We start from the raw sequence: 14107 nt of genomic DNA, 5'->3' as shown, positions 1-14107 counted from the left end.
AAAAAATAGTTTATGCATTTGTATCTTTCTTAAGAATTCCATTTAAAAAAGTTTTTTCTGCAACTGCAAGTTGCATTTGCACATACTTTCTGTAGAGAATACAAATATATTTAGCAGATTACTGCTAACAGACTTGTTCAACTTTTCCAGTTAGAGACAGTATTTAAAAACTTAGAGATACCAGTACAACTCTATAATAATCTTACAATCACTGGTATCAGAACTGAAACATATCCTAAATTCTCCTCAACCCTTCATATGCAAGGCTAACAATGTATGCACACAGGCGCAGACCAATCATAAGAAAAAAAAGTTTAGTATGGTTTGAACTGTGCTAAACCAGGTAACTATTTTCAGTTTATTTATCTTGGCTTTCAAAGGGACTAGTATTTTTTTGTGTTACTACCTAATTTACACTAGGCCTAGGTTAAAGTCACAAAGGTAAAGACACAGGAAGATTCTGTATGTGTTGAAACTTGCTTTCACGTCAAGTCTAGATCCTAAGATAATTTTTTCTGATATCTGAATTATGTATTTAAGACATTTAGGTTTTATTTAGTAACTAGAATGCAAGTATCATTTAAATATGTGCCTCCATTTAATTTTTAATTCAGAATATCAACCTAACTATAAATAGGACTTCAAGTTTGGAGACACATTTTGTGACCAGAGGACAAGATCACTTAGAAAAATAGACACAAGTGTAAGATGTAAAATTACAAAGCCAATCCCAATTGTTAGAAAAAAAAGCAGGATTTTTGTCCTCACATATGCCCAAACCATGTGTTAACGGGAGAACAAATTTATCTTGTGCATGAAAAAGGACGTAATAAAAATGTTATGGTGAAATAGAAGCAATCCTTCTGAATTTAACTAAATGCTGTACTGTTCAGTAAACACATTTATTTTTCTGTTTTATTCTGTAAAAGAAAGTGGTGCAGCACTTACTAGAAAAGACTGAAATTGTAACAAAAAGTATATAAGTAGGCCATTTCAATTAAGGCAAGACACTATGAGGAAAACTCATAAGAGCAAGTCAACCTACTGATGGGAAAATTTAATGAACCTCTATTCTGGAATTCTCTTCGCAAAATGTGCCATTAAACCAAGAACGATATATAAAGTTGCATTCATGTTTGATTTTAGAATCATCAATGTGGGTATTTAACACAGCATGAACTTGCAGATGATTATGATTACAGCCTGAGTAACCTCTGATTAAACTGACTTTGTAACATGGTAGTATGGAGGAAAGCTTAACATTCTGTCCAGAAGTGTATATTTAGGAGCAGCTTGTTAATGTAAATGCATACTTAAAATGCAATTTCTCCCTTCCCAAATATAAAGATGTCATTTACTTAATTGATGACTAAATCACTATTCAGTGACCTCCCTTATATCATATCTTATCGGCTACAATAAACTGTGGACCAAGCCATGCCACACAGCATAAGGGAAATGGCGACTTCTCATGTGTCATCCCAGCATGGAATCAGCAGAAGTTCAGGGAACATCAGATGCCATGAGCAGTGCCTACATATCTTAATCACGATTCCAATATGATTATTTAAAAAGAGAAGGAATTAAACACAGTATTGGTAATTACCTCAGTATAACGTAGTGCATCTTCAGAGATGGCATTGTAATCTTGGGTGCAGCTCTTTGCAGCATTTTGGGCAAATTTCATAAATTCTGCAATTTCATTGTTTACTACTTCTTTCATTTGCTGGGGGGAAGGAAAAATCTATTTTTTTAAGACAGAATGGAATCCTGAAGGCTAGGTATGCAACCAGCAAAATTTCCCGAGAGGTAGTACGGGTGATGGTATGAGGGAGGGCACAGATTCCACTTGCTGCTCAATTTGGCAAGTCTTTGAATATGTTCAGAGTGTCATTTAAGTAAAGAAAATTTTTGCAAGGCCCATTTCCTTAAAAAAAAAAAAAATCCACAACAACAAAAACACCACCCCCCAACAAATAGCAAGCTTCTTTTGATCATACACGGGTAGTTTATAAAAAGTAAGGTTACAAGACATTGTTGGAGCAAGTTCACATGAGAGAGCCACAAAGATACCTGAGCTCTGACTTCATAAGCAATTACATTATAAGTAACAACAATGCAGTAGGTACTGATTTGCCTGGGAATGACATTTTCATTGTTACAGCATAAAATAAAGGAATTAGCATTAACAAGGAAGCATAGGAAACCAAATGCAATGGCTCAAAACCATTTGCTGATCAATTACATTATACAGGATTCATCTAAAATGATACTTCCAACCAACATGAGACATAGCCTTTCACTATTTAAACAACATCGCTGAGACTAAGCAGCAAGTGTGAACTTGTGCCTTTCTACTCCCATAAGCACTGATGTGGCAAGCACAGGTCAACACACAGGTCCCCTCACATGCTAATGAGGAAAGTTGCCATTACAGGGTGCTGTCAAAGATCACATCAAAATGTATCCATTTCCTAACATTATACAAGACTGCTACATGCCATTATGAAATGCTAAAAATCACAGTAAGGGCAACTCTTAACTTCCTTCTCATAAAAAAATGTGGGGTTTTTTGGGGGTGGGTGGGTGTTTGATCAGCTGTCAAAGATCTACACTCACCATCAGTTGTTTAGACTACCACTAAAAAAAAAAAACACCCACAAAAAACCCACAAAAAATCCCACCCATTTTCAATGAAATAACCAAATGCACTTTCAATTTATATGTTATTCTGAATACTTTAAACCTTTATTACCATTCATAATACTATGTTAAAAGGAAATTATGACAAACTGAATTTTAAAACATTTTCGCTTCATTTTCCTTAACTCTTTGTAACAAAAACATTGTATGACTCCCTCTGTGGTGTTCATATGTACCTATATGCACACTTACCAGATATGTGAATAATTCTCTTTGACTTGCTGCATTAACTTGAAAATGGTTTATTTTTTTTGAGTACTTAGTCATTAGATATAAGTATGTTTTCTGCTCTTTCTCAGTCAAACAAGAGGTAAATGGATAGGGGACTCTAGGTTCTGGAAAAGGATGATCATCAGTTGTGCTTTTAGCCTCCACCTCAACTGGGTCTGCAGCCTGCATGCTACAAGTCTGTCTGTTTTCTGAAGAGTTTGCCAATGCCTCCACATTTTTCTTTGCCTCTCTGAAAGAAAAGTAATAAATGAAGGAACTTACACTTTTCACATAAATACTAATATTTGTCAGAATTAATAAAGGCAGTCATACAAGCCTAAACTTCAAATACAGCAAAATGCACTGTGAGATACTGTACTATTCCAATCCCTAGTCTATGTCACAGGAATTTTCTTATTCTGAAACTTACCTGGACAAATAGACTAACCCTTAGTACCAACAGCAGGTTTGCCACTGGTTTAAAGATGAAAAAAAAAAATTTTTTAAAACAAAAAAATTAAAACAAACTAGTGTCTATATAGGTCTGTATACTCAATATTGAGGTGACAAGCTAAATATGAAACTCTAATTCTTTGTTCTGGAAACACCCACTATTAATGAAAAGATAAATAGCCTCAACATTTCATCATTCACTGATGGCTGGTGTTCAGAAATAGTTTGCACTCAGAAAGGTCTAACTTATGAGTCAAAGTTATGATAGTAAAGGAGAAAGACTTAACTAGAAAAAGCTTTTCTTTCACTGTAAAAGAAGTAAATTAAAACTACTTAATCATAACAATAGAAATTCCAGATTTCAATGAATTCCTAAAAACAGAGTACACAGTTCAAGAGTTTCATTTTCTACTCCAAACTCTAAATGCTGAAATCAGTTGCCAAAAATAATATTGGGCTAAGGCAAAGGGCATAGCTGCCCTAACAACAACAAAGAAGTAACATTATAAAGCTGGTTCTTAAAACAACTCCAGTATGATGAAGACCATCTTAGCCCTTCTCCATTTAAAATAACTGTTCTTAAGAGAGAGAATATTTAAGGTTAACAAAATGAACATTAACTGTTGATCTTGGAAAAAGTATATTTTTAAGATACAATTTCAGCAGTAGAAAACACCTCAAGTGTTATTTAAACCCAGCAGTATCACGTCCACAGTTCTTAATAATACTTCACAGCTGTCTCTCTGAATATGAGAACGTGTCCATCCTCATGGCACAAACTGGCAAATTTAATTAAGCTGCAGCAGTGATGATGCTGACTCAGATATGCCAGTGTAGGAACATCAAGAAATTCTAGCAGCTTAAATTGGCTATATTCAGTTCTGAATGAAATGGCAGCACACCGAGATCATTTCAGTATGCAGTGCTGTCACAGTCTTCATCAGGGTGCAAACCAAAATAATCTGACAGAGCTTTTCTGTCCATATTTACAGCATTATACTTTATTTGAGCTGATGGCTTAAATTTTTCCCCTTCATTTTATCAGCAATCTGCCTTCACAGCTTCTACGGTGAGAAAACATACACTTCAGTAAATATCTATCAGAAACCCCAATATAAAAAAAGACAAATTTCCTCCAGCTTTTACCTTCACATTTGCCCCAACAGGTTCCATTTCTCTTCTTGACTATGGCCACACAACCCAGTTCCATCAATTTCTGAATTCTTCTGGTTGCAACCTCTCTTCTGGCTATAAACCCACTTCTACTGTACACAACTGAACACAATCCCACTCTTGAGTACAGTCATGTCTACTCCAGAAACCCTTTTTCTACATGATCTAAAGGAAGAATCCTACAGTAATATCCGATGTACCCAGTAGCAAGCTGCAAGGGCTATGCTCATCTCTGCCAGTTCAAGGAAAGTTGCTCCAAATGAGACAAACCAAAAAAGCCTTCTCTAGCTAAAGATGTGGGATCTAGAGAGTCATGTGATGTAGACAGGTTCCCCTCAAATGCGCGTTCTCAGTGTCAGTTCATAAAAATACAGTAATTCCCCTTTACAACAAATTATTTCTCCCATCCACATTCTTTGTGGTGTGAATATTCATCCACCATGAGACACTTGTCACTTGTACCTCTCTACCAGCTATGATGACTTCTTAAAAAAACCCAATAGCCTAAATACAGTCCTCCAACTTCTGAAATCCAGCAGCATGAGCTATGCTTTTCACTATGTGAAACAAATGTTGATTCTACTTCCTCAACTTAAGAAAATAAAGACATCAAAACTGCACAACCAATGCTACCTGTACCACCTGTGTTCACATAATTTCATTTCCCATTCTTCACCTAACACTCTATACAGTTTCTTCATTACTCAAGGAATTAATTGCATCTCCACTGCACCTAAGACACTGTCGGATCTATGTAAACAGTGTTGGCTAGTTCCAAAAGATACAAGTAAAAAGGATTTCAATGTACACTATCGTCAGCCTTCTACAAAGTGACAAGACATGGACAGACAGCAAGACATTAATTTCTAAAAAGAATTAGGTCCGGTTCATGGGTTACACGATCCTTACTGTGATCAGTTAAGAGTGTTGGTCAAATTTCATCCCTTTTTGGTACATAAGAGAAAGCAAAAAACAACATGCATCACCCCCAAAAAATAACCGAAACCCCATCCCAAAACCCCGAAAATACCACCCCACCCTCCAAAAGACATGAAAGACCACAGGTCCCAACCTAGACTCTTCCTGCTTTCTGAGGTTTCACAACAGGTAAAGCACAGACCAACTGCTGGACCAAGGAGTCAGTAACAAATCGTTGCATACCAGATAACATGCAGCTTTCCCCCAAAACAGTAAGCGTATGTATCCATAGGAAACATAACAGAATATACCTGTTCGATAAATGCCATAGTTCAGAGACGCTTGGAGCCAATGAATATTTTTGATAAATTTCATGTGAGAAAAATACTTCAGTGCCATTTTTCGTTGAAATATCCCTGATAATAAAAACAAAACAGAACAAGAACATTGCAATACACAAAAAATTAAAGGCCACATGTGCCCCCGGGAAACAAAGAACAGAATTATTTATTAAAAAAAAAAGAAAAATGCTATCTACACAGTGTTTCTACATTTCCTCTTTATGGAAGTTACATATATACTATCTAATACGCTGCTGGTTTTCAATAGTAAAATACACGTTCTTTGCAGTCCAAAAAGAACAATTTCATTAATACAGGGTATAAATTCTAGATATGGCGAGAGAAATTCTGATGGAGCTACATGCTTTCAGACGTTCATTACTCAAAACCAAACATTGGGTTGAACTTGCTGGAATCTTGAGTAAAATAAAATCTTGTTTTACATTTTTCAGAAAAGAGGTATTCTGTCTTCCACACAGACCTTGCCTTCTAATCTGTCTTTTTTTTTTTTAATATAGCCCTTCCAGTGTACAGGTTTTACACGATACCAATCTTCCCAAACTATTTTGAAAGGCATGAGAAAAGATTTATGTCTGTCTTTCTCGCAAATAAACTAATTCAAAACCAACTCACCTCTCTAGGCTTAAAAAGCCGAATTACTTCTTTGTAGGGCTTTTCGTATTAAAAACAGAACAACGTCACTGCCCCAAGTCCATATCGTGGATGTGTATTACTTAATTGTTCCTCATTTCTGAACACACATAAGCACACAGGCTAACTCTTCCTCAGGCAATGCGCACTCACTCCTCCCTTCTTTCACTGAGAGAACAACAAAAAATGGCGCCGCCCCGCCCTCCCTCAGAGACGGGGCGGAGCCAGGCGGGCGCGGAAACCCAGGCCAGGCCAGGCCAGGCCCGCCCCGCTCCCCCCGGGCGCATGCGGGCCCCCGCCGCGCGGCGGGCTGGGCGGCGCGTTTTCCTCTCGACGGGGCAGCGCGGGGCGAGGGCATATCTCCCCGCCCGCCGCTCTTCAGACGCGCCCCGCTAGGTTAGGGGGAGAGGGACAGGCGTACTCACCAGGTCAGCAGCTGCCCTTTGGCCGCCATCTTGAGGGACCCCTCGGGGAAGCGTATTCGCCGGTTCCTCGTCTCTCTGCCGCGTGAGCCTGCCTCACGGCATTGGCCAATCAGCGTAGCAGAGCGCCTGGCGCGCGGGATCAGGTGTTCTGAGCCAGCCAATGGCAGCATGGGCTCGAGGAGCTACTGCAGGGGCTGCAGCGGCCATCTTGTGGCAGGCGGCACTGCTGCAGGGTGGGGGTGAGGGTGCGGGGGGTGTGTCGCCGCCGCCGCCGAGGCCCGTGCCAGTGCCGGCCGCGTTCCTCTTCGCCGGGAGATGAAATATGCCTAAGGCCTCTCCGCGCTGTGGGCTCCGCTCCGACTCCACGTTCTTCACTAAGATGCGGCCCTGACCACGCGTTGGGTGCCTCGTGCGGCAGTTCCCGCCCTGGGTGTACAGAGGTGGCTGGGGCCGGGCTCTGCCGGGCGGCTCGTCTCAGAGGGGGGTTGGGACCGTGTGTGTGAGAGGGCTGAGGTGCGGCGTGGAGGTTGCTGCACTTATCAGCTTCCCTCCTCACCTGGGCTTCCAGTTTCCCTGGCTCACCTCCCACTTTGTTAACATGTGGGCAGAGCCACAAACCCTTTTTTCTGGTGATCAGGCTTCCCAGTGTGGTAAAATGTGGAATTCAAATGTTCTCAGTATTTGTAGGTCTAGGTGGTGGAAATTCATTTGCCTGTGGCGTTACAAGAAAAGTTGATCCCCTTCACAGCCCTACAGTTGGAGAAATGAAGACGGAAGTGAGGATTGTGGCACGAAGCAATCAAAGCCTTCACAGCACCTAGTCCTGTAACTAAAACTCTGGGCACTATACACAAATACATAAAAATACTGAGATGATTCAGAATTATGCCCAAACCCACCAACAAAGGAGTCTCTTTAGCTTGCTTGCAGATCAGTTTTAAGGACATTTTAAAATTTTAATTCTGCCCTGTTTTGGTTATCTCAGAGAAGCAGAAAGGTTTCTGTCTCCCTACTGGATCCACCCAGAGCCCAGTCCGGGAAGTAGCCTTGTAAAGAGTAATCTTACTTTAAAACCCAGGTATGGTAACAGTTACGTAGCCAAATGATAGAAGACTTACCCCAGACTGTGATTGTGGCAAGTTAAATCCTACTTCAGTCTGCATCTCTCTAAAACCTGCAGTGCCCAGGGTTTTTTTAATGGTGCTACTTCCTACATGTGATCTTTCTACTTCCATGACAAACATGAACATGAGGAAACACTTTTTCATTGTCAGGGTGAACGAGCACTGGCACAGGCTGCCCAGGGAGGTTGTGGAGTCTTCAACGTTGGAGATGGTCAAAAGCTGTCTGGACATGGTCTTGGGCAGCCAGCTCTAAGTGGCCCTGCTTGTGACCTCTGGAGGTCCCTGCCAACCATTCTGTGAAATAGTCAGGGATCAAAACCACCAACTCCTAACCCATAGCTCAGCTTTCATTATGGGCAGGCATGGGAGTCCTCGGTTTGTCTCTCACTTCAGAAAAATTCCTGCGTTTTATCTTGAATGTATATGGTTGTTTATATAGTTGTTGCCTAACCTGTATCTTGGTGGTTAGGAACTCTCCTGTGAGTGGAAAGATTGGGCAGGAATCATGTCCTGAGGATGAGAAAATTAAATCTGGATTTTCAATGTCTCAAAGACTGCTTTAGTCATAGAGCTGCTGTAGAACAAATGGCACTACTTAGTGCTACAGTTCTAAGAAAGTGGTGACTTCCACTACTTTTTTTTGTAGACTTTTTTGTAGACTACTTTTTTTTTGTAATTAGTTGATCTGTAGGTGAAGGCTGCTTCCAGATACAGTGCTTCAAAGATGAATGCAAATACCTATTTCTGGATCATGGTCAGGCATATAAATACTGAACTGTTAAAGCTCTGTCAAGACTGAGGCATTTCTGGGTAAGTACAGAAGTAGAATTTTACATGCCTGAAATCTTAAGGCCAAGCGTGTTGCTGACATTCAGGTGCTCCCAAAGTTAGCAATGCAGAGGGGAGTTGAAACTTTGAATTTTGATGCCTAAATTGTATTAAAACCTCAATTTTCACACCCAAATCTTCATTCAGATCTAGCCCAGAGCAGTATTTCCAAAGTCAGTGGGAAGGCCCTAAGCCAGATTTCTTGTATCTTGCACTTGATGCAGTGAACTGTGATTTCAAACAAGAAGACACCTTCAAGGAGAGGGAAGCTAGATTAAGCCACATTCATTCTGAGGAGGTTTAAAGCTCTTGTTGGCCAAAAGGGGAGCTTAAAAGGTGCTTGGGAGTCTTCTTGTTTCCCCGCTGCCAAACATTACTTGATGTATGTGCTAAACAGCTCTGATACATGTGCTTGGATGCGCAGCCTAATTTTGTAACAGTGTGTTTCTTAAGAAATAAACCTAATAAACCACAATTCAGAAAACAAACAAGATGCCACTGACAAAAAATTAAGACAGATTTTTCCATTAGAAGCTGAAGTTTTATTACAGGATAACAGTACATAAAGCACATCTAAAATCGATGTGTTCAATGCACTTAATAAAGGTAATGTAATATTAAAGGTACAGTTTCTAAGTACAATATAACAACATTCATATTAGAATGAAAATTGGAGTATTTAAAAGACAACATTAAATCTCTTATTTTTACAGTCATATTTACAAAATGAATCAAAATACTTTTTTCGGGACTGAGTAAAATAACAAACTTGAATATAAGCAGGCTATCGTAAGAGTGAGTTGGAAAGGTCCATGAAAGTGAAAAGTTAAGTGATTGGGTAAAGATCATTAGCAAAGGTTTAGTACAATACCACTTTAGTATTCCTCTTGATGGCTTACATTTTATTGTGGCTAGAAAAGGAATTTATACATACTGTACACATAACAGACAGCATATATTTACATGTACAGTATAATTGCATTTAAACTTGTGTGTATTTACAGAAATTTGAGCGTATCACTCAACGAGGTTTTTGAAGTCTATGTGCTTAATCTTCAAACGGATGTATATTTGTAATCACCATTTATTCTGGTCTTGTTACATTGAACATTTAGTAAACAGGGAGAATATATGTTAACCAGATGGTTTTGCATAAATATATCAAACTATTAAAACAATAGGGAGAACGTGTTCCTAGCATTATGTATAGGTTAGTACATACAAATTTAAGAGCGACTCCTTTTCTCTTTGAAAATATCAAAAGGTGACTTAAATCAACAAGGGAAAATAAAATTGTCATGGCTTATATTTAAATAAGATTGTAGCTTCAAGAGGTTTTTATAATTGTCCTGATAGTGTTTGCAATTAAACATTCCACTTATGAAAATATACCCACGGTGCAGTAAAGTTTGTATTTATTTTTAGGACAACAGTATATTTGCTGTTTAAAAAAAATTATTTATATATATATATTCCTTGGATTGAGGGTATAAAAGCAGTGCATGGAAGCCAAGAATCATGGCTTTAAAATTCACTACCTTCTATTATCAAAAAGTGCAGTAAACAGAAACATTGTATTTAATAAATTGCTCAAAAATCTTTGCTAAAGATCTTATAAATTCAGTAATATTACAGAAAAATTCTAATAAATATTTAAAAGGTTAATTACCTCCTTAGTTAGATATTTGATATCCATCAGTTTTTAAGAATTATCATGAAAACAATATCTAGAATGAAAGGAACAGGGGAAAGGAATACTTTTAAGGGTACATGACTACGTAAATTAAGGTATATATGAAAAATAAAAACAAAACCCCCAGACCTGACAAAACGTTGCAAATTCCACTTCTTGACTAACTTTAGTTGCTAATGGCTGTCCTTGGATATGGATGCATGATTTATAAAGCATATCCAAGGACTGAATTTAACCATTCATCTATCATGGAAGATTTACAGAAAATTCCTATTTACAGTAACTGAAGTTAAGTGTGTAGGCATGGCCTAGTAACATCCGCAGTTTGAGTGTGTACAGATCCTATTTAAAGTGAAGAGGGAGGAAGGCACCCAGCAGAATAATATCTATAAATATCAGATGCAACGACAGGATAGAACTCTCCCAACAAGCCAAATAACTACCTCCCTTTCAGACAGACAGCATATTGTAATTATGTTATACTGGCAGATTAGATGTTTTTCTTTTTTCTGATACAATACAGGCAGACTTGTTTTAGCAACCAAAAGGATAACAAGCTGGACAGAACATTTTTAATAACATTAATAATTAATAATGTTAATAATGTAGAAAAAAATTCTACATTTGATATCAAGTATCTGTACTGGTGAAGTAATTTTCTCCTTATTAAATATACTATAGAATAATTTATATAATGACACTATGCATTTAAAGAGAAAACCATGTCCCAAATCTTGTACTCTGATACAGGTACTTGTTGGGCATATGTTGGTGTATATATATATATATACACAAATATATATATATTTATATATAGTTATACTCAGTGAAATTAACAAGACCCAAAGGTGGTATTGTCTAGGAATAAAAGGGGTTTGTTTGCTTTTGTTCACAAAAGTAACTTATCTAGCACCACACATCAGAAAAACACAAAAATAGCACACTCTAGTTCTAAACAGCTATGTCTAAAATAGATTATATAGTAAAACAGATATTATACAGCATAATGTGGTATTTGATAAACAGATAAATATTTGCACTGTGTAGGCTGTTTATAGTATAACTTTATCTATACAGAATGAAAGCAAAAAGTTAACTGTATAGAGGTGAGCAGAACAACATTAAATATTATGACTCCAAAGCAGAGACAAAGTTAGAGTTGAAAGAACAGAGCAAGATAAAATGTTTACAGGCCATTACAAGTCCTTAAATTAGTAGTAAAATAAGGAATCAGTTGCTCAAGTTTAAGAAAGCAGTAAACAAGAGATTGCATTTACATGCAGATGTCTAAAACTTGTATTTCTTTTAAATCTATGCACAAAAAGTCATTTGTTTTTATTGCTTGACATTCAGTTATGGCTAGAGTATTTTTAACCTTTTTTATGTACTTTGGAAACAAGAATATTGTTAAAGGTGCCATAAAAATGGACAACATTGAAAACAGTTTGCAAATAAACCACCTAACACTGCAGTTCTTTATACATTTTAAAAAGCCTTGTCTGGGGTTTGTCGTATGTTAAATATATTTAATCTGGGAAAATACATTGTAGCTTGAAGCCTCCCATTGGCCCAAACATCCAATACAAAAACACATCTCCAGAAAAGGAGCAGGCAGACAATACAGTTACATATAAAGAAGCAGCCAGTTAATGTCCTAATAGTTCAAATATTCACCACTGTTCTGTAACTTGTTTCTAAATCAATGTAGAAATGAGGAACATTTTGGATTTAGAAAGGTGTACAGTACGTATGCCTTTTTGTGAAATAAAATTCACTGTATTGCTTATGAATTCTCTGCATTAGATATAGATAGAATTACAGATTGCAAGTTCCTGTAAAGTTTGTGCATCTACATTAAGACTTTGTGGGGTAATTTAGGGTAGTGTTTCTCAAACCGAAAGTCACAGCCATTTGAAAGTTGCCAAAGTGTTTAGATTATTATCAAAACACTATGTCAGGCAACGGTAGCTGGATTCTATGTGAAGTGCAGCGGCTCGGTTCTCCAGCGCAGTGTGTGTGGTTGTGCTACCTGCAGGTGAGCGCGCCGGCCAGGGAACTCGTCCCACTTACTGGATGCAGCTCAGCCCCTGCAGCGTGGAGGAGCTGGAAGAGCTGGCTGTTGTTGGCTGCAAGCATTTGCAGTAGCTGCGGAGGTACTAAGTACTAGCAGCAGCCCAGTTCCTTCAGTTAGGGAATGCTGCCAGTAATTACAGCTGGTTCGCACTCCCTGCTCCAGAAAAAGTAAGTTAATTCCAACAGAGAGAGCCCTATGAAGAAATATAGCCCAGAGGGACTGTGCTTTCAGAAAGCTTGAGAAACACTGACTTGTAGGAAAACAAGTATACAAAGGACATAGGAACACCAAAAACATGCAGATGTTAACAAAAAGCTGTGATGTCACACATCAAGTTCAACAACTTGATGTGAAGTTCAGCTTGAAGAAGTAATGAGATTATGAGGGAAGACATAGAAGTGAATGTTGTGGCAGAAGAAATGAACCTATGAGTATTGATCTGAAGCCTTTATCATGTTTTGTTTCTTATTTGGATAGCCTACTTATTGCTATAAAGTTATTGCTATATTCTACCAATGATAAAGGCAAAAAAAAAAAAAAAGATAAACAGCAACATTACATATGAAAAAGGTAGAATACAGCTTTTATTTTGATGTTAAAATTCTATTTAGTACCTGAATAAAGTTCCAAAGATAGACTGTATATTATCCTAAATGTTCTGTATTTTTCCCCTCAAGTCCAGTGACTTAGCATTATTTAGCGAGCTATTATCACAGTACTAGGATTAAAGCACATACTGCAATGATTTTAAAATAAATACTCATTTAAATTTTAAAACCTCTCTTTTTGTTGTTGTATTTGGTATCTGTATGCATTTGCCCTCATTTCCACCAAATGATTTACTGACAGGAATATTTAAGCACAAAGAAAATAAGAGGCTAATATTCAAATATATTCATGGATGAAACTTTTAAAGTAATAAATATTAGTATTAATAATGAAAAAATAATTCTAATAGTTATATTTCTCCAGCTAAGGAAAACAAAGATGTTTCTTCTGTGCAATCTGAATCAGCTAGCACAGGTAGAATTTCATATACTCAAGAGAAAATTGCTTATTATTTTTGGGTATTGGATAGTAAATGCTGTTTCTGACATTTCTATTAATAAGTTTATCTACATCGGGGAGTTTAGGAACGCGTAGAGAAAAAAATACATATTGTTTGTACAGCTTATACTGTGCAACCTGTTTTGTTCATCAAGTACAGACTGGGGAATGTCTATGCCAATACAAAAAAAGATACTGTAATGTTTGGGTCACCCCACTACATAGTAAAAACATCTTATAGATTGTACATATTAATATTATTTTTAATTTATCTGCAAGTATGTAAAGAATAGGTTCTCTTGTGAATCAGCAATAGGAATTTTCTTCTGCTGCAGATGCCAGAACACAAACTGATCAAGAGGTCCTACTTGCTATAGAGTTGTCTGCCTTGGAAGGCCATTCCGAGCTGAACTCGACCGTCAGCTTGTAAAACCGTAAGAAAGGTTTCCCTGTTTATTAAGCAACCT

General features: G+C 37.6%; 1 protein-coding gene and 1 long non-coding RNA gene across 4 annotated transcripts in view; one reads left to right on the top strand and one right to left on the bottom strand.

The window, feature by feature from the left end:
- Positions 1–6978, bottom strand: part of ICE2 (interactor of little elongation complex ELL subunit 2) — a 33078-nt gene extending 26100 nt beyond the window's left edge. The window contains exons 1-4 of one of the 3 annotated variants that reach the window (XR_012776227.1): positions 6875–6978; positions 5769–5873; positions 2896–3163; positions 1607–1726 (exon numbers count right to left, since the gene is read on the bottom strand). Coding sequence is in view for 2 of the 3 variants with exons in the window: in XM_075505809.1 (XP_075361924.1) it covers positions 1607–1726; positions 2896–3163; positions 5769–5873; positions 6875–6903 (522 nt within the window). In the remaining variant the exon portion in view is untranslated. Of the gene's footprint in view, positions 1–1606; positions 1727–2895; positions 3164–5768; positions 5874–6431; positions 6640–6874 lie in introns of those variants that run through there. The other 2 variants (XM_075505809.1, XM_075505810.1) reach the window with 2 other exon arrangements.
- The window catches only part of LOC142411628 (uncharacterized), a 42585-nt gene continuing 35269 nt past the window's right edge, over positions 6792–14107 (top strand). The window contains exon 1 of the long non-coding RNA XR_012776228.1: positions 6792–6877. This is a non-coding gene — a long non-coding RNA (uncharacterized LOC142411628). The remainder of the gene's footprint in view (positions 6878–14107) is intronic.

Source organism: Mycteria americana, chromosome 6 (assembly GCF_035582795.1).
Source record: "Mycteria americana isolate JAX WOST 10 ecotype Jacksonville Zoo and Gardens chromosome 6, USCA_MyAme_1.0, whole genome shotgun sequence".
Lineage (NCBI taxonomy): Eukaryota > Metazoa > Chordata > Aves > Ciconiiformes > Ciconiidae > Mycteria > Mycteria americana.
The sequence above is the reverse complement of the archived record's forward strand: the minus strand, read 5'-3'. Positions and strand labels throughout refer to the sequence as shown.